Here is a 21,745-nt window from a genome sequence, read left to right on the forward strand (position 1 = left end):
TGAAACTGCATAGTCTGGATACAGCCCTGTGGTCCTTAACTTTGGATTATTGTATCTGATCAAGATTAAATGGATAAAGCTGTCATGCCTTGTCCTTGTCATGCCACAGCCTCATGGAGAACTGAAGAGTGATAACTGTCTCACTGTGCATTATAATGGCTGCTCTGTGTTTTAGAAGGGCACCCAGCTAAGGCTCACAGAAACAGGATTTATTGCATCTGACTTTGAACAGGTACACTGTAGGTGCCTGTGGCAAAGACAGTGACCCCAGGCTCACTTCAGGCAGTGGTTGACCACATCTCTTTCAGGCAGCAGAGACAGGCTGGGGTTCTGGACCATGAAGAAAGAAAGAGCTCTTTAATATGGTAAAGAGCTCTTTAATATGGTATTTTTGAGTTGGAGAAATATTAATTTATGAGACAGCAAAATATCTTATATAAAGACCAGCTAATACTTTACAATGTTTATATAATTGTCCCAACACCATGTGTAACTAATATTTCTGCAGGAAGTCATATTTAAAGCTTTCTAGACATTCAGGCAAAATTGTCTGATGGGTAGAAGCCAAGCTAAAACATTATGACCCATCTCTGCTATTTACATCTTTTCTAGAAGTTTATAAATAAATGCCTAATCAACGCATATTTTAGCTAGAAACGATCACCTTAAACAAATTATTTTTAATATCAGTAGGTGTCCCATAACTGTTTGGTTCTGAGACAATAAAACATTTTTCTTTGGGGAATATTGTGATGTGTTTGTTGGGGTGTTATTGAAGACCCATTTTGTTTATACAGTCAGGGCCACACTGTAGCATTCTGGATGCTAAATGTTATGAGGAATGATAAGTTATTAGGAATCAGATCAGCTCATAACAAAATATTTTATTCTATTTTATTTTTAATGCAACTGAATAAATCTAACAGTCCTTAGCAAAAACATATACTAGGGCTCAGGCCAGCTTCTCTACTGCATTTAATGGGAAAGGTTTTTTTGCCTTCAGCACACTGGAAACATGACATAATGGACCTAAAACAGAAAACTAAATCAATTGATACTGCAAGTGGAAGCAGCATCAAGGAATGGAAAAACAAACAAACAAAAAACCCTAAAATTTAACTACACAACAAAGTTGGACTTTACATTTCAAATCGTCAGAATTAGTCAGAATTGACAGAATAGGCCTTACAGGAAAACTGTAATCTCCTACAGCCTTCTGCTAATAAAGGATTATCTACATTTTAACAAAGGCTAACTAAAAAAAATTTGGACTGAACTAAAGTGCTTTGACAGTCACAGTGTAGAGTAAGCAGCAGAATCATGAATTTTCATGATCTCATCTGGGATCACATTAGTGGGACATACATCTGCAGGACAAGGAGGTTCAGTAAATGCCCATAGCCCCTGGTCCTTGCCAGGGCTATGCTGCAGGCTCATCTGTGCCTTGTTTCCATCCCACCTTGCCTTGCTGATTTTGTGTCTAGGTTCGATTTTTGACGTGGAAAGTTGATATGGACTTTTCTGGGAGTCACAGGGCTGTGGACCAACCTGGTTTGTTGCCACCAGATTTGATGTTCATGCTACCTTGACACCCCGTGGAGCACCTTTCTCCTGATGTACCCTGCCACCATCAGTCCTTTTCTGGGTAGGTTTTTGTGCTTCAGATGATATCCTTGGTAGCTGAGATCTAACTACAGCTCACTCTGCCCTCTTTAGCACATTTTTAAAAATAGCAGTAAGTATAGAAATAGAACAACAACACTGCAGCTGCATTATTCACTGGCTGCTCCTCGCAAGTTACAGCAGTGTCAATCTAGAAAAAAATATAAAACTACTGGATTATGCAGGCTAAAAACAGACACAGACAGACTGCTGCTAGGCACCTTGTTCCCAGGCATATGTACCTCAAATTTCTGAAGATTACAGCTGTACAAATCAATGCTTCTTTTTTAGGCAGTCGTTGGAATACCAGTTGGAGATCAAGTTTTAGCTGAACTGAGCACTTACTCCAGTAAGAGTACTCAGATTTCTTTGAATCCCCCCACAAGCAGCCTTCCCCATTAGAAAGAAAAAAGAAAGTAGAAAGACTGGTGGAGCAGAGGTAAGTCAGGCCAGATGGGCAAGAAGGGAGAAATCTGGCTGAGACTGAGAATAAAGAATGTTTAATTGTGTGTCAGTGCCTACGCCACCTTCAGTAACCCTCCTTCATATCGTCCTTGCAGGTAGGAGTATACTGCTTCATTTTTGTTCAAGCTCTCTTCTTAGTAAATTGCTCCACCTGTGAACCCACACGTTCTGTTGTTTGACACGTTCATTGTCTTTTCCTCAGCATCAGTTGCTATTTTCTGACCACAAAATTTAGAGGAGGAAAAAAAAGGCAGACTCCCTCCTTTTCTCTTTTCATACACGTACAGATATACATACACATCAAGGTGTACAGAAATGTTACTGCCAATCCAGCATCTCTCCTTTCACTACCATTTAGCTGCTGACTTGAAGGTATTCCAAAAACAAACATGAGGAAGGAAAGGAAGGAACTGTGTGGATTATTTCATAAGGAAAACCTTATGAGTACATTTTTTTTTTTGGATATGTGCTTAGAGACTGGAAGAGGCATCAGATTTGTGTCTTTGGGAAATAAAATTGGTTATTTACCAATAAAAAACATTCTGGACTCACTGGCTAATTAAGGGGTGAAATGAAAAGGCATATGGTATTTTAAAAAAATAAAAAAATTCTGTTTAACTATTTTTCTGTTTTACCTAAACATTATGCTTCAGGATAGTGCAATACTTCTCAGGGACAAGAAACGTCCATGAATATTAAAAAAAAAATGACATGTTGATAAAGGTCTTTCCAAGAGCCACAGTTTCTGCTATAAAAATATTTTCAAGAGACAGTCAAGAAAGTGTATATAATCTGACAGTGAGAACAGCAAGAGATGCTATTTCTGTCTCCTGAAAGACTGGTTGTAATTACAACAGTTAAGAAAAAAATTAGATTACTGGCTTGTATCTTTCTCCTCTGTAATATTTCTGTCATTGTTTGGCATTCTTTTGATTCAGTAAAAATCTGAAAAGCCCTCAGCCACTGTAGGTTTTAGTATTAATAAAACAAAGTCTGCTCTTGCTAAGCCTGAAGCTTGTGGTAGGCATAATTACTAAGAGTTCAGTACGCTGCTTTGATAGATACATAACCCTGCTCATGGCTCCTAACATGGTCTATTCCTTCTGGTGCAAAGGTGAGCATCTAAAGATGCATGGGAGATGATCCTGAGTTCAACACAGCATAAACAATACATTTTAGTTAAGTTTGTGCTCACATAACTCCAGTAGCTTCCTTCAACATAAACATTTTATATAAACCTTCGTGCTGCTCATTTTCCACTGGTTATCCGTAAACCAGTTGGCCCCATAGACTGAGAGAGCATATGTTTAGGAAATGAACTATTTTAATTTAAATTCATTTGTGCTTTTGCAAGTTTGAACCTTTAAGGTAACCAGTATCCTGGAAATGCTGCCCTTTGCTGCAGTAACATAGAGCAGCCTTTGGGAATTTGGTGGATGGCCTGGTTGTTTTGATATGACACCCATGTTATTTAACAACTGGAAAAAGCTGTGAAGATCATTACTTCATTATGTATATGAAGCTAGAGAATGAACTTCAACCCAAATGAGGCACAATCAGTGTTTGAGTAAATGAAGCTGTTTATATCAGTCTTGTATTATTTTCCTTATTATGTAGGTGATAGCATTTCTGACTGATTTGATATCTTTAAAAACATTAGTAGGATCTAGGAACCTGATGATTTATTTATTTATTTATTTTTAATTTAACATAAGCTGTACTAATGTTTCATTTGCTACTTATACAATAAATGATATATCTGAAACTGAACAAGTAAGTTTATTTTGCTCTAGGTGAAGGGACTAGAAAACAAGACTTAAAAGGAGCAGCTGAGAGAATTCAAGTCTATTAGTCTGGAGAAGAGGAAACTGAAGGGAAACCTGATCGCTCTATGACTAACTGAAAGGAGGTTGCAGTGAGTTGGGTGTCAGTCTTTCTTCTCAGGTGACAAGTGATAGGATACAAGAAAATGGTCTCAAGTTGTACCAAGGGAGGTTTAGATAGGACATTAGGAAAAAATTCTTCATGAAACAGTGGTCAAGCACTGGAAAAGGCTGCCCAGGAAGTGGTGGAGTCCCCATCCCTGGAGGTATTTAAGAGATGTGGATGTGGTCCTATGAGACATGGTTTAGTGATGGGACTTAGTAGGTCAGGTGGATGGATGGACTTGGTGATCTTGAAGGTCTTTTCCAACCTATATGATTCTATGAAAAGTAGATATGTTGGGTTAAGCCAACAGAGATCTAGTTAGCCCAGGAACTTTTTCTGAAGTTGTCCAATAACAGATTTAAAAGAAAAAAGCAAAAGAAGAATTATTTTCCCCTCTTATAACCTCCCTGCTTCATGAAATGAACAATTAGTATGTCCTGAGCTACATGAACACAGAGCTGAAAGTTGTCACTAGATCCACTGCTCGAAAATTTATCTAATTCTTTTTTAATTTATTTATGCTTTGTACATAATCCTGTTGTGATGGGCATCAGAATTTAATTTTCCATTGTACAAAAAGGTACAAAGGCCCAATTGTACTAAGGCCTGATTTAAACTCAAGACCATAAGATTTCACTAGTGCTCTCTAACTGAGTTTCACATTCCCTGTTTTTGTATTCATCCTGATTGTTCATATTTTATAATCCACAAGCCATGGACTGGAGGATTCTAATGAAATGAATTGAAAATGGTATAAATATTCTAAATCATACTTAAAAAAATACTAGTAACTTTCTATACGAGGTAACACACTCAAGTTTGATTAGAAAAAGAGGAAATTTGGGGCCTTTGAAGAGGTTATCCTTTAGCTATCCACAACTTAACAGGTTTATCAACTGTATTGCTGAGTGTTCTTAAACACCTTCTTAATGAGACACAAGAACCCAACCAACAAATGTCACACAGTCTATAATACTGCATTTTTATCATATCTCTGAATATGGGATTAAAAATAAGGTACAAACAAATGAAAACGCGTAAGACTTGAAACTGGTAAAATATCCAGACAATTCATATTTTAAAATCAAAGAGAGAATTTAGCTCAAAGAATTTTTTTCACTATCTCATAAAGAAAAAAAGTCTTCTGTGGCTTATTAGCTCTTAAGCATTGCTTCTATAAGGAAAGAAAGTATCTGGGGCTACCACGATGATTCATATAAAAACACAACACTATGAACCTTCCACCTGTGCAAAATGTTGAAGCAGTTTCTGTATTCAGTTATTTATTTATTTATCTTTTAAAAGTTTCCATGCATATCTCCTGGTCAAATTTAGAAACATCACATGAAATGCTATTTTCCCAATTTCATCTTTAGGGTAAATTAAACTGGAAGGAATTTTCTCTCACTTGTCCACATGTACATATGAGCTCAAAGGTGCAACAGACACTCATAAGCCCCTTCCTATCTGAATTTTAGTTTGATTTCCAAACAGAAGAGTTCTCCTGGGCTTACTGCAGCCTTGTTTAGCTGCACTGAATTTCTTCCAGATTAAAAAAAAAAAAAAGTAAAACATGCCCTGTTAGACAGCTTATGTCACTTCTTTTTGAACACTGAAAGACTAAATGGAAATGCCGATCACAGACCCACGCATGCATATATGTGTATGCAAACACCAAATTTTACATGATGGTGCTTAGTTTAACTGTGGACACTTTTTCCCTTTATGCTCTTTCAAATACAATTCTACATTATCTTTTCCCAAAAAGTCTTTTTTTTTTTTTTTTTGTATAGACAAAAGCAAATTTTAGCAAATACTAACAATAGAAAGTATGTTCCCAAAAGGATACAACAGTCTTGATCTGTAATTATGCAATTTATGCATACTGAAACAAACATTGATATGAAGAGCAAGAAGATTAATGTTACACTGATGACAAAAAAGGAAAAACAATTTGGGGAATCAAGAGGTAATTAAATTTTTGACAGACTCACTTGAATAAGGACCATTAGTTATATGAATGATTTATTCCCCTGAGGTTTTGATTATATACAGGAAATAGGCATTTAACAAGTGATTTCATTGGCAATATGAAGAATATTATTTCCCAAAATAAATGATAAAGTTAATTTACAGGGTTGCAGAGAGTGGCCATTTCAAATTTAAAAATGTAGTTCTGACTCCTGAAGAAACATGATGAGATAAAGAAGTCCTTTCACAATGCTGTCTATTATGTATTTTATAGCAAGTTACTTGCATATGCAAATAATACGCAGAGCCTGAATTATGATTCCATGCACCTTATAGATCTGGAAAATTTGTTTCCATTGGTGCAATTATTCTGCATTTGCATTAAACTCAGAAACTGTTGTGCATGGCAGTAAGGGAAGTATTTGCAAATTGCAACTCTGAAATATTAGTTTGGTGGCATTTGGAGGCTTGGGCAGCACTGCGCTAGGAACTGCTTCTCAATGAGAGGAACTTTTCATCCTGCTAATCTGTTATAGTCTGAAGTGAAAGGACAGGATAAAATGGAAAAAAAAATATGTATTTTTTATCTTCATTACGGAGTGAAAATGAAGCAAGAAGAGATTAAGAGTGAGAATTCCAAACTAGGTAGAAGACCACAAGAACTACAGGTCTGGAAGGGACCTACTGAACCACTTATTTTTTGCTCCTTTCTAGCTCCTACCTATAACTGTGTCTTCTGATCATTCAGTTTTGACCCTGCATTGTGTTTTCTGGAGCCAAATGGGACTTTTTGTTTGTGGCTTCTGAAGTACTCTCTCGCTTTTATCACTGAAGCTCTCAGTTGTAAATCTCACGCACATCAACTTTATTTCAAAACCAAATCCCTGCAAAAGTAATATCAAGTGAATACTCTACTGCTAACATGTAAGCTATACTTAAGCAGAAAATTATACCTCCACAGCCAGTACTGTGGTCATTTTTCATGTTCAGAGTCTTGCCAGCCAGACAGTAATGTGTAAGGTATTAAATATCATACCAGTGAAAACAGTCAACTGCTGGGCACAATGAAGCAATGCTGAAGAGTGATAACAGCAGAAACACTGCTCTGGCGAGGTAGTGCTGGTGGGAAGGTACTTGCAGATTTGGTGTTTGCTAGCCCACTGTGCCTGCTGTGAAACACACCTGTGTTCAATGTCTGTCACAATTGTCAAAGCAGAATGTCCCAAAACCTAAATTTTGCTTTCAGGACTCTAACATTCAACCTTTATTTTGAGATGTAAGAGCTTTTGAAAACAGGAAATTTTTATTTCCTGCCCTGCTCTATTAAACATATATCCATATATATTTCTTTTTAAAATCTACCCTCATATTATATTTCTGTCTATATTTTGCTATATTGCAGACTTTTGATGCAACAACCTCAATATTTCTTATGCTGCTGAAATTTTCTCTACTCTGAAACATATGAGTACAAAGTGCAACTTCAAGAGGTTTTGTTATTTACGTACCCCTTTTGCATCAATTACACCCGGCTTCGCATTGAATTTCACCGTCTTCAAACGGGCACGCTCCTTTCTTTCAACTCTGTGGAAAAGAAAACATAAATAAGGAATCACATGTTGATTAGAGCAGTGTTTCGTATGATGCATTTGATATCTGATCTCCTAAGACCTCTGGTGGCTTATTATGCGTGAACAGAACATCTGAAGCAAATTTTACAAACTGGGAGAGATGTCAGGTCACTTCCTCAGCCAATAGCACTTTGCTGGCAAACACAGGACTGACTTTAAGGAGCCTTAGCTCTCTTACACCAGCACTCCCTCCCAACACACAAGGAGATGTGGTAAAAGCGCATTAAGGATTTACCTTCTCTGGTTTAAGCTGTCCAGAAATTAGGCAACATTTATGGTTCTGTGGTTAGAGGAACAAAAGAGGGACAGACAGAGAATAAGCCATTCACCTCAGTGCTCTCAGATGTGTACTTTGGGGTACAACAAATTTCTCTCTATGAAGCCAACTTTTTCTTTTCCTATAGAGGAAGCTTTGATCCCTAGTTTACATAAAGGATGAACATTTAGATTGCCCAAATAAGGCAAAGTGAATCCAACCTATTTAAAACAAACAAACAAACAAACAAAACACACCATAGTTTCAGGCTCACCGACAGCTTAAAAGTTATCTTAAAATACCTTACAAAACAACATGTGACACATAGCAGTGGTGAACAGTACCTAAACTCATGGCAAATGTAAATTAAAAAGGACAAAGTTTCACCTGATGGATTAAAATGTAAGAAATCAGAGTTGTTGTATGTACTTTTCTCTCTCACTACACCTCTTTTTCCATCTACAGGATAAGATGATCTACAATCATCTACAGGATCTACCATTTACTTGTCCAAGCAAAAAAATTTCGATCATCTGTCTATAATTGAAACAGCAACTCTGTTTGTCTAAGCTTATGAATTGCTCTAGGAAGTCCAAGTCAAATCCTGCAAAACTAGCTTATAAGAGCTCAATATTGTATTTTTATTAGACAATGAATAGCTAGGGAAAAAAAAAAAAAAAAAAAAGAGGTTTATTATATCCTCCAAATTGGTCCAAATATGACCCTTTTTCTAACTTTCACAGTTTCCCATAAGGGACATTAAAATATATTCTCTCAAATCTCTTGGTTTCTAAGTCTGGATAGCAAGATTACCTAGTTCTTTGTGAACATTTTTTTTTAAATAAAAACTCTCATCTTTTGATAGAATGATAATTAGCACAACATGTTTCCTTTTGTCTGAGTGGGCTTATACATTTCCTACTGAAACACAGTGAATGCTGGTTACTATAGTTACAGTTTAAATTTAGAATAAATGCATTTCTCTGGAAGTGTGGAATATTCACATGGAAACAGCTCAAATGCAGCTTTCAAATTAAATCTGTGTTATTAAAAACACATGAACAGTCTTAAAGTTAAACTAGCAGATGAAGTCCCTTGATAGTATCAGTAAGAAATGAAGACTTGAGGCTGTGTAATTGCCTAAATAGGATGGATGCCTTCTGAGAAAATAATTACCTCAAATAAACGCAGTATTCTACTTATTAATCTGTGTTAACATTTACACTCATTCCAGTCCTGTCTAACTTCCTAAAACATCTGCTTTTAACTTCATTTCTTATTTACTGCATAAAGAAATTTGGAAATTAACCTTGAAGAGTGGATCTTATTTATTAAATTCTTCATAATTGACTTAGCAGTCAGGGAGGAATGGTTGCTCTCTACAGGCGTACAAGACAGATGAGGAACTGCAGAAGCATTCTGCATTTCTTCTAGTAGTGCATAAATAATATCATTAAGTGCCATTAATCCTCCTGGCAAGTGTAGCAACAGTGTTCATACATGCTTATAATGCCTGCTGAATATTACAAGCATTTCATAATCTACAAACTGTATTGAGGATAGCATACAGTGTTGTCTCCCGTTACAATTTTCCTGACACGTTTCATAATAGACATCTTTTCAGTTACTTATTATTTAGCTGAACAGTAAACTTCCAAGCCAAAATTTCATGCATCCCAGGGTGATTACAGTACTGCTGCTGCCCAAAGTGTCAACAAAATGGGTTAGCTGTTAGAGAAAAACTGGCAGAAAATAAATGGCTTCACCCAGGATATAAAATTATTTTAAAGCACTTTGGCTCAGGTGCTCCACTGCCTTCATGTATTGGGTGAGGGACTTGAAGTGTGACAAGATGTTGCTCTGGTGTAAGGAATAAACCTCTCATTTTCCTTTAGGAATCCTCCCAATATCCAAATGTCTGAAAAGCTTTGTTTCTTTGCATGCTCTGGAGAAATTTATTAGAAATTGGTTCTCCAAAGATTCTGTCTTTGTGGTGTCCAGAGTGTAGGCTGCAGTGAACAAAGATGATTCTATAATTTCTCATCAGAGCTACTGGGACATTTTTACCATAGACAGAGGCCAAAAAAAAAAAAAAAAAAAGGAATAAAAATTGTTGTGAATGACAGAAAATAAAAAATATTGAATATCAGTTTTGCATGCATCATTGATCCAGCTCTTTAAATATATATTTTAATTAACTTTTAAAAGGAACATTAATTCAAGCATTTTTAGTGTTTTTTTGAATCTTTTTCAGTCACTATATTTTAACAAAAATAAATGAGTCATTTTATCCCCAAGAAAAAGAGGAGGTTAGGCACAAAGAGTGTTTTACAGTAGCTGACATTGGGAATGCCTAAATTCTTTACACTTCTCCATTGTTTTAGCTGCTAGTACAGCCACCATCCCTTGGACAATGTTTTGAACAATCAGCACTGGAAACTGCTTTTAAAAGAAGAAAAGTTTCACTTTAAACTGCATTCATTTTTCATTCACCACTGCTGCACAAAACTGGATTATAAAAGGATTGAGCAAAAAATTAAGTGAAGGGGAAGGATTCTTCTCTGCCAAATTCTGCAGAGACACAATTTTTCAACCAAAAATTGCATGATATACATTGATCCCATGCCCCTTTCTAATTATAAATCTGTTTGGTAGAACTATGCTTACAGGTTTGAGAAAAGCAAGGACACAACTTCAAAAACTACTTCATGGCTCAAGTCCCATTGCCTGGGGGTCACTGAGGCTAAATGAGGTTTCAAGAGATGTTCAAAGATGTGACTTGGGAGCTGAAAATCTCTGAGCCTCACATGGAGACAGCCTCATCAAGCACAACTGATGAGGATTGCATCTCCTGCTTTCCACCTGCTCTCCAAGTGTAGCTCCCTGCAGAAACATTACGGTGTACAGTGAAATGGTCTAAGACCATCTGAGATCTGGGGCAGATGGAGTATATACTGTGTACTTGTTTTCTTCAAAGATGCTAATTCATGCAAGTTTCTTCCCTTACCAAAAAAACAAAACAAAACAAAAAAAAAAAGGATAAATTGAGGTAAAAACTTATAAGCTGTCCCAAGCTATTCCATCGCTACTTGTGTAACCACAGGGAGATTTAAATCTCATTAACCTCAAGGGGAAATAAGATTTTGAGATTGAAGTATTGCATTGAAGTATTGTGGCTACGCTTGCATCCAGGGCATCTGTACTCACAGGAGAAACTTTATTTCTAGTTCATTTGCTTAGGCTTCTTGTGTGATGAAAAGAGAGAGTTACTGTCTCATCTGGAGGAATTAGTAGAAGGACAATAATCTAAAAATACCTCTTCCAGCCTTTTGAGTAACCAGGGTGAGGTAAGATACGACCTTCCACCTGGCTTCACAACTTTAAAACTTCTCATGATAGGAGACACCTTATGATTTGTTTCTTTTTCCACTAATGATAGGGATTCATTCTCCTCTTCCCCAGTATGGCTAAAGGAGTGAAGAAATACATTCAAAATATACCTCAGACTTCAATATTTCCTCGCTAGCAAGTTCAAGACTTTAGTTCCTTATGATGCTGTTCCCTTCTTACTCATTTTCTGAGTAACTTGCTACTGGGATGCAACACCTAAAGGCATTGCAATGTCTAAACACCTTTCATGTCTCTTGAAAATGGGATTTTTCAAAATAAGACTTTCAGATATTTTTGTGCACTGCAAACAAGAAGAAATTGAGTAAACCTCAACTGAACATGAACTGTGAACCTTTATTGTTGGGTATTAATGGACCACTGGGAATTTTGTCAGTGCCTTTGTAAAAGCACTAATCATTCTTCTCAGTGGAGATGTAAAATAACAAGTGAGATATATATTAATCTTTAATAATTGCATTTATCATTGATGTAGGGATGCAAACAAAAAAACGATGTCTGGAATACAATAAAATGGTTACAGTAGCCTAATTTGCATGGATTTGGCACTGAGACATTTTGTAGAATGAAAGCAACTTCCAAATCCAGTATGAGAACTGTAGTAATGAGAGTTACTACATATAAGAATGCAATATAAAATGGATTAAAAAAAAAAAAAAAACTTGCTACATTTTACATCTTTGTTAACATGTTTCTTCATGTCTTGCTTAGCCATTTCCATGACATCCACTTTACATTTGTTTTGCCTGCCCATCAAGTGAAAGATAAGTGAAAATGTGGATTACTATTTATAGTCCAAATATGTAGAGTCAGTGCATAGTCTTTTATTGCTTCCATTCTTTGTACTGTTTAGCTTTGTTTATGTGAGGTCTGAGTGTACCAATAAATTCCTGTTCTCCAAATTATCTTTGAGCATACCTGAAGTGGTAGTTTTGCAACAGAACATCAGAATTTTTCAATAGCAGAGAACATGTTGTCTTTTAGCTCTTCACCTTCACTGACTTGCTTATAGAAAGCAGCTTAGCACCTGGTCAATATTTTATGAAAATGGTAGATCTAATGCTATTAGAAAATGAATTCTCATAATACTGTAGAACAACTTAATTCTGTTTAAAAGCGAATGGCTGTTTTCCTTCAGCAGATAACTTTCCGTCATTGCAGGAGGCAGGAAGAGGATTATATATATACACATGCATATCAATTTTACTCCGTATTTATTTTTTCTCATTAGCTTAGTAAGCATAGTCAGGTAACATTTTAGACAAAGCTTACAAGATCATGCCACATTAAAAAGTTTTATAATCTAAACATTAAAGTCTTAAGTGATATTTAGGAAGGCGGACAATTTGTAGGAGACCATTAAAAATAAAACTCACTTGAGTGGATAAACATGCCCTTCTGCCAGGCTGAGCAGAATAACAAATTTAAGCTGGCTTTTTGCCCACAGGGACTTCTGTGCTGAGGAAATCTCTTGTTCCTTGCCCTTAAAAATGTTCATGAAACATTGGTTTTTAATTTATTATTTTTTTTTTCCTCCCATTTTGCTCTGGTAGGAGAGTGTGGTTACACGTGTTTGCAGGGAGAATGCTGTCCATCTGACAACACAACTGTCAGGCTGGTGCTGCCACACACCTTTAGTCAGTGATAACAGAGTTACACAATTCTTTGCAGCCACATGCACTCAAATGAGCTGAAAATGGAAATCTTGGAATTATGGTTTTGTGGCTGCACATTTTAAAGACAACAGAAGGATTAGTGTGAATACTATAGTGTTATCAGACCAACTCCTCAGTGCCTACAGTGGGAGCAATAGTAGAAGTGGTGACAATTTAGGCTAGGCTTTTGTGTGGAATTGCAAACTAAATTAATTTCAGACACACAGACCCAAGTCAAACAAAAGTACACACATCATAGAAAGTACTGAAGCTTTCCATTCTTGAAGTGGGAGGTTGCTGTTGTATGGGGATTACAATGTAAGTTTTTCTCTGTGCAGACGCTCGGCAAAGTGAAAAAAAAAAAAAAAAAGGTGTAAAACCAATGCTACAGCAAATTAAAATACATTTACTCCTAAATGAAAATATCTGTCTAGGAATTTAATACACTTTAACTTATGGACATTGGTTTCATGCTTTTTTAAAAATTTATTTATTTGCTTAAATGATGTGAGAATTTCCATGGGGAGGGAGTCTTAGAAATAGGCTGCTCTGCCTGCTACTGACCTTTATGGGAAGCTGAATACATTTGATTATCCTGAAAAAAGGAAGGACAGTGAGGCAACCAAAAATTATTGTGATCAAAATCCTAGCATATGTAGAAATGAAAATCTAAATCTATACATCTAAATCTAATAAAAATCTGATGTAAAAATCTAATTCTGCTGGCCACTCTAGTAGAAAATATAGTAATTTTTGATGATGTGGTAGTAATTCAGATACGTAAATGTAGTGCTCGTCTAAGACCATAGGCCAGTTGAGGCATTGGTATAGGACTGGCAGCTATCCCAACACCTGGGAGAGTTCTTGCTTTCACCTTAGGCATAATTTGGATAAATCTTTGTTGTGGACATGTAACCAAAAACAATTTGGCTTGTAATATCCATTCATTATTACTATACAATAACAACTATTTGGTGACTCACCACAACTGAAGTGGTTTGCAGCCTCTTATGCTGAAGTTCTATGGTTTCCTACACTGATATGATCCAAAATCATAACACCTTTATAGCATTACATTTGGTTTCTACCCAACTGGCTACTCAGTCCTATGGTGCAGAACAACAGATGTAATCAGGCAGCAAATACATACTGACAAATGGATGAAGTGCTGTCTCCAGATGCAGAAAGGGTTGCAGCAATACTTCAGCACTGCTGGATATTGAGCATTTAGTTATTGCTCATCCCCAGTGAAGTCACTGGCTCACCAGTTTGTGAGGTTTGGTTCTTGCACAGATCAGTGGAGAAACACAAGGCCCCTGTCATTTCTTTGTGCTGCCTCTTTCAGAAATCTCCTTTAGCTGCAGTGGTACCCTCCAAAACTGCCTCTTAAAGTTTGACTTTACAATTTAACAACTTACACAACATCAAGTCCACACACTGAGAGCAGCTCTGAAATCTAATGACAAATAGCTTTCAAACTCTATTTAATCACTTAGACGTAAAGGCTGGTAATATATCCGACATCCTGGAGTTAATAATGAGTGGCGGCTCCTCTCTAGTTAGAAATTATGATTTCTTCTGGTATATCATATATATATCATAGAGGAGAAAAGGAGTATGGAGTCATGACTTATTATTTAAAATTTATCTTATCAACTCATGCTACAGTGTTATTGTTTGAGGAGCTCTTCTTGAAAAATATGTAAAAAAAGTGCAAAACATGATACTTGGAAAGCAATTACCTTTACACAGTGCCTGAAAGAAATAATATTTTATATAAATATTTTATATTTATATAATGATTTGGTATGTATGTATACATATATTTATTTGTATACATACATGTATATATATACTGAGTAGAACTGAAGAGGTCACTGGTTTTCAGAGCTATTTCATAATGATTTCACTTACGAAAAATGCAATAATTGTATATTAGCTGTTGTTGAATAGAAGATAGGGTGCAAACCAGACAGCAAAAAGACTCATCCTGGCAGTGATAATCTCTGGATCTGCATAGCCTCCCTCTCACCCGAAATACAAAACATGTTGCAGTCCCACAGGACGGTATAATATTTACGCATATATACAATGGCAGAGGAAGGTATCTAAATACAACACACATACATGCACACACACACAAGAAATAAAAATAATAATAATAAAGAAATTATAAAGAAAATGAAGAGAAATGAAGTGGAGATTGAAAAGCACAGACAAATATGAAATCTCTTCAGCCTGCAACTTCACAAAAAGGTGGGCTTGCGGGACAAGTCACATCTCAATAAACAGCCACAGATGGTCTTTTCCTCCTGTTCTATCACAAGACATATTTTACTGTTTGTTAATAAATATGTCCTAGCACATATCATGAAACTTCTAAAGAAATCCTATACATGTATAAATTATAAGATGTATAACAGGAGCCTGGAGAAACCAGTTTAAATGAAGATGCCTATATTTGGTCAGATGAATCGTGGGGCTATTCTGTTTTGGATCAAGTCTCTTGTACTCAATAACCAGCACACGTAGAGGAAATTTAATTCTGAATTAGCATATTCTGGCAAGTCTGATGAGTTTTGTATAGCTCAGCCTTGTATGCACTGATTGCTCATCCTCCCCTTGGGTGGTGTAAATGACCACAGAAGTTGCTGGCGAGAGCGTATTGGTCTCACTGGTTCTGAGGTATCATCCAGAATCCACAATAAGGAAATAATAGTCACTTTTCAATGCATTTGAAAAAATAACCTTGTATAACTGAAACCTTTTATGAAACAATAGCACCCTCCCCCACTCCAGCTCAGGTATATCACATCATTAGATTAGTGCAGGCAGAAAATCAGATGCCATTGATTTTTTCAGACTACTGAGATTCACTAGTGAAGAATTAGGATGACAAGTGGAGAGCATGGTAATGAGACCTGTGTCTTCTCAAATTTGAGCCCCTTATTTTTAGACTGTAACCAATATTTTAACATCACATCCTTTCCCCAAGCTGTGTTGTATGTCTGACCTTGACTAGAAAGCCTCTGTCTTTGGTCCCATCATTGTGTATCACTATGTAGGGAAGCCAATAAGTTTCAGGCACTTATATCCTATCCACCTTACAGAAGATACAACACTATGTCTTCAGCAGTTGCTTTGCTTTGCCCTTCTTTCCCTTATAGGTATCTTATTATGTTTGACAGCTTTTTGTAGCTTTCATGGTGTGTACCACACTTCCTCAGTAAAAACTGAACAGACTTTCTTCTTTTCCCATTTGTGATCCAATCATGTCATTACAACAATATCTAGTGTAGCAATTAATAATAGGCAGGAATTTCTTTTTCAGTATCTAGAGACTATATATGTTTGTTTAATGGGCACATTTTCCCCATCTTAAAAATTATAATGTAGTTTTTAGTTTTGTCTATTATAAAACTACAAAATTGCCTTTTGCTGAAAACCCTGGTGTGGTTGCTATTCAAACATGGCCATGATTAGAGAAAATAAGGTCTTTGCAGGGCTCATGTCAATAAGGTTTTTGAAGGCCTTTCAATTTACTTTTATGTAATTTAGAACAAGGGCTACCATGAATTCTATTAGCACCTGGGCCAACTCTCCTTGAAAAAACAGCAGGTGCTCTATAAAGCATCAGACATCCCATTTTCCCATTATAAAAAATGGGCACGATCATTTTTATATTAATGCTAAAGCTGAAATAGCTAGAAATAGAAAGTTTATATGCAGTACGGGAGTATTGCTGCAAAAGAAAAATGTAATGTGGCTTGACAGATTTCATTTTCCTCCCACCCTTTCAGTTCTTGACCTTTTATAGTAACTATAAACAAAGGCACAAAGTAATGCTGATTTGTGCAGCAGTCTTGATACTATCAGGGACCTGTGGCCAATTTTATAAAACACCTAGACAGAGTAAGCAATACAAATAAAGGGAAACATTCAGATGTCTATTTTCTCTCCACCAGTCGGCATGAATCCATCACAGCTAAACAAAGATTTAGATTTAGCTTGGAGAAGGGAAGAAAGTTCCTTCATTTACATTACATGAAAAGCATACTGTGATATCGATTATCCATCAGTTTCCAGACAGGCAGAGATTAAATTAACAGATTTTGAAGTCAAAGAGGACCATTATGTAATTTAGCCTTGTTCTTTATATCACACGGGCTCAGCAGTTTAATTCTATTACTCTCAGAAAAGAAAGACATACACTCTTCATTTGAAAATGTCAAGACATTCATCACATCCCTCAGCAGTTTGATGTAATGGCTAATCACCCTGACATTAAAACATGTGTTCTACTTCACGTGTGCTAATTCCCAGACTTGGGTTCTGGTTTTCCCTTTTTTTGTTGCAGTTCTTTAATAGACAATCTATCTTTAATAGATGGTGCTCTCTTTCTCTCCCCCATCCCACTTTTCTCTGTGAAAGTGCTAATCAAATCACCTTTGCAGTTTCTTTTCAACACAGCTAAATAGCCCAAGCTCTTTAAATCTCACAGTGAAAATCTTATCTTCCAGCTCTTGAAATAATGACTGTGGGATTTTTCTCTACTTTCCCCATTTTTTTCCAGCAGATTGATGCATACTGTTTTGTTTATTTGTTTGTTTATTTTTTAAAGAAAATGGAATATTTTAACATCATGGCCAAGGAAGAAGGAAGGAGGAGGCAGCACTCACCTCCTCTTGCTGGGTATAACTCCCATCTCCTCACTGTCTCCCTCCAGAGTGACCCTTCTCGCCTGCCACCATTCATCATCTGAGGCGTTGATGACATGAAGGATGTCTCCGTACTTAAAACTGAGTCCTTGGCTTGGGAGGCCACTGTCTTTGCTCTTGTCATAGTCAAACATAGCTCTGTGAAAGGAAATAAAGATGTAAAGACAAGTGATTATCTCAGTCTTGGAAACATTTACTTCTGAACATTTTGTCATCTTTTATGTTCCAGCTAACCAGTTCTCCTTTCCAAAGAGAAAGGTCTTGGAGGAAAACTTCCTGCTTTGAAGGTAATGTTTACAGAATACATTTGTTTTAAGAGAAACTGAACAGTGAAGTATGATATTTACTATTTCACTCGATAAAGAACAATCACCATTTCAGAGTATCCAGCAAAAAAAGTCCGGTGGCCGGAAACTCCTCTGTGACCTTGCCAGAAGTAATTTGTGGCTGTTAAAATTGTTCCTGTGATAGGATGGAATTCCTGAAACTTGAAACTAAACTAAACTGAAAGATGCCATGATCAAAGTAATGATAGTCTGGCACATGTCCCTTCAAAATGCCCTCTAGGTGCATGCAGCACCACCAGTTTCTCTGTCCACATCCAGTCCCCCAGTGCAGCACAACTTGTCCAGATATCTAGTTGTTTTCTTTGATTTTGATGAGGTTTTCCACTGGTTTAAAGTGGACCTCTGCTTTGGGTATGCCTATGCAATAGTCCTATGTACAGTACATATATTATGTACATGTCCTGTGTATGGTACATATATTAATATCCGTATATGGACTCTAAAGCAGAAATGGAGAACCATCTTTAATATAACTGGTTGTTAAACTGTTGTTGGGAGTAATTCAGCATGAACTAATTGCCAATGTATTCAACCAGATCCTGAAAAAGACCTTCAGTCTGCACTGAGCTCTGTATTACCAAACTACAGTGAAAACAATCCTCAGCCTCATCTAGGCCTATGCCCTGCACCTCCACCAGCAATCCCTGGGGTCAACATACTCTGTATTTCCCATTGAAAGGCCCTGGACATGAATTCCAGAAAGGCTTTATTTGTGTGCAGGTGGCTAGCTGAAGTTATCCAGATAAAAACCTAGATCTTGGTTTCTAATAGGAGAAGATATATAGATTTTTTTTTTTTTCCCATACAAAATACAGTTTAAAGAACGTGTGCCTGACAACAACTGATGTTTATTTTCCCGTAGGGAAATTCCTATAGGGTAAATAATATGATTATAATACTAACTACAGAAAGGATAGATGAGTAAAATCCCAAGAGGGACATAATAAGACCAACTCCTTATTGTCAGAAATAAAGTTGAAGTAATTTCTTCATTGGTAAACACATCTGTGAGAAGGATTTGATATAATTAATCGTTATGCATTGTAGCATAGTTGCACAGAATGATTATAACATCTTTATGGGTAAAATTAAAACACTCAAGGCTACCTCTCATAATGAGGAGAACTTATAAAAAAAAAAAAAGTTATTGGAGTTGTAACTATGCAACCAAAATCATTCAAAAGGTCTCATAAGCACTCATTCTGCATGAAGGATCTGCTTCATGAAGAGAAAAAATGCTTTTTAGAATATGCATTCTCTTAAAGAGTTTACAGTCTAACAGCTTCAGAAAAGCCCAGATAATTCCTTTCTCTGAGGATGAACACAATAACTAATCCTGCTGAACTTTATGTAATCCATGAGCTTGGATGAGCTTGTGCCTTTCTTGGTAAATGTTCTTGGAACGAAAGTAAAAAAAAACTTGGCTATATCTTAGTAAAAAAATATTTTTGTGAAGGATTCTTATCAGTAGCAGATCATCTGTTGCCTTCTCAAATAAGGCTTTCTATGAGGTCGAGTGATGAAGAGGAAGCTATGCACCATCAGCTGCTTATCCTTAATCAATTAATGACACCCAATCTCTGAAGAAATGGCAGTGCACATACAAACAGACTTACAGCACATCATTCTGTTGGTATTGCTCTTATCGGCATGCAACACTCTAAATTTTATCACCATATTAAAGAGCCATCATCTGAGAAATTCACTGAGTAATTCTGTTCCTTGTCATGGAAGCCTATCAACATCTCAAAAGCCTGATCACAGAGCTGGCTGCCATGCTGAATATTGGGAAGATGTTACAATTCTGAATCTACACACAACTAAATCACTCAAAACAAGTGACAATATTTTCCATTGCAGAGAATAAGCAAGACTGTCACATCCCAGAGGTAAACTGCATGCCAAACTGAAATGCTCAATATTTTGAAAGTTCTAAGGTAAAGGGTGTGTTGAAAAGCTAAGGAGGAGAAAGAAATCAGAGCGGTGTTTTTTGTCCTTGAACAGACATTTTCACCTTAGAGCAGAACTTAACATCACAGACTGCCGTCGTGCTAGTTGACATTAACAGGGAATGCAGAATGCACAGTTTGCCACTGACTTACTATGATTGGAGTAATCACATGTAATGATAATTAAAATGAGATTATAGATAGACAAGAGAATTTTAAAGCAAATGTTTCAGAGAGTGAAGGACTTGTAGCTGCATGCTCTACAGATGCTGATTACTCCATTACTAGATGAAAATGATACAAGAGCTGACTTCAGTGCTCTTTCACAAACATTTCAAATTAAGAGACAGGTTTAAATTTATACGTGTTTAAGCTTACAACTTTGAAACCGTTTGTAGTTCTGTAAAACATACTTTTACAAGTAGGCAGTTGGCCCAGCTATAGAACAAGTTGAGTTCTTCATTCTAGACACTGTTGCATGCATGTGCACCCTCAGTAAGTTTGCTGATGACACCAAGCTGTGTGCTGCGGTCAACATGCTGGAGGGAATGGATAGCATCCAGAGGGACTTGGACAGACCTGAGAGGTGGGCCTGTGCCAACCTCATGAGGTTCAACAGGGGAAAGTGCAAGGTCTTACATTTGGGTTGGGGCAATCCCAAGTACAAATCCAGGCTGGGCAGAGAATGGATTGAGAGCGGCCCTGAAGAGAAGGACCTTTGGGATGTTGGTTGGCAAGAGGCTCGACATGAGCTGGCAATGCGTGCTTGCAGCCCAGAAAGCCAACCGTACCCTGGGCTGCATCAAAAGCAGCGTGGCCAGCAGGGGGAGGGAAGGGATTGTCCCCCTCTGCTCTGTTCTGCTCTTGTGACATCCCACCCCTCATTCAGCTCTGGGACCCTCACACAAGAAGATGTTAGGATAGAACAAGTCCAGAGGAGGGCTACAAAGATGATCAAGGGGCTGCAGCACCTCTCCTGTGAAGACAGGCTAAGGGAGTTGGGGTTGTTCAGCCTGGAGAAGAGAAGGCTCCGGGAAGACCACAGACAGGCCTTCTAGTACCTAAAGGGGACCTACAAGAAAGCTAGAGAGGGACTTTTTGCAAGGGCACGTAGTGATAGGTCAAAGGGTAATTGCTTTAAAGTAAAAGACAGTAGGTTCAGATTAGATATGAGGAAGAAATTTGTTACTTAGAGGGTGGTGAGGCCCTGGCACAGGTTTCCCAGAGAAGCTGTGGATGCCCCATCCCTGGAAGTGTTCAAGACCAGGCTGAATGGGGCTTTTTGAGCAACCTTCCCTTTTGCAGGTGTCCCTGCCCATGGCAGGGGGTTGGAACTGGATGGGCTTTAAGGATCCTTCCAACCCCAACTATCCTATGATTCAATGAAAAGTCCAGCTCTCAGAAAAGTCTGCCTGGCTTTTTCAGCCAGATACCATACAAGATAGGCTCTGTCATTCCATGGGGAATATCAGAAGAAAAGCTGAAATGCATTAGTATCTTTGCAAAATGTTATGGAGAGGACATAAGCAGCCCAGTCCTATAAGAGACCCATCCTACCAAGGAGCACACATCACACATCTCTGAGAGATGAAGATATCTAAAAGAAGCACCAAGAAGTGTTATTCAGACTAGGATTTACCCCATACAGACCCATGAATTTTTCCTTGAAAAGTTAAAGGTATCTCCCCACAACACAAGCACACAGTGTAGATTATGGAGATATAGATTAGCAGAGCTAACGAGTTTACTGAGCA

At 37.2% G+C, this 21,745-nt stretch overlaps 1 protein-coding gene across 33 annotated transcripts in view; it reads right to left on the reverse strand.

Moving 5' to 3' along the window:
- DLG2 (discs large MAGUK scaffold protein 2) overlaps positions 1-21,745 on the reverse strand; it is a 1,027,768-nt gene that overhangs the window by 39,757 nt on the left and 966,266 nt on the right. For all 33 annotated transcript variants that reach the window (XR_011090260.1, XR_011090255.1, XM_068660895.1 and 30 more), the window contains 2 exons: positions 17,657-17,833; positions 7,536-7,611 (listed from right to left, as the gene is read on the reverse strand). Coding sequence is in view for 31 of the 33 variants with exons in the window: in XM_068660895.1 (XP_068516996.1) it covers positions 7,536-7,611; positions 17,657-17,833 (253 nt within the window). In the remaining 2 variants the exon portion in view is untranslated. The remainder of the gene's footprint in view (positions 1-7,535; positions 7,612-17,656; positions 17,834-21,745) is intronic.

The sequence above is a fragment of the Anas acuta genome, chromosome 1 (genome assembly GCF_963932015.1).
Source record: "Anas acuta chromosome 1, bAnaAcu1.1, whole genome shotgun sequence".
NCBI classification, from domain to species: Eukaryota; Metazoa; Chordata; class Aves; order Anseriformes; family Anatidae; genus Anas; species Anas acuta.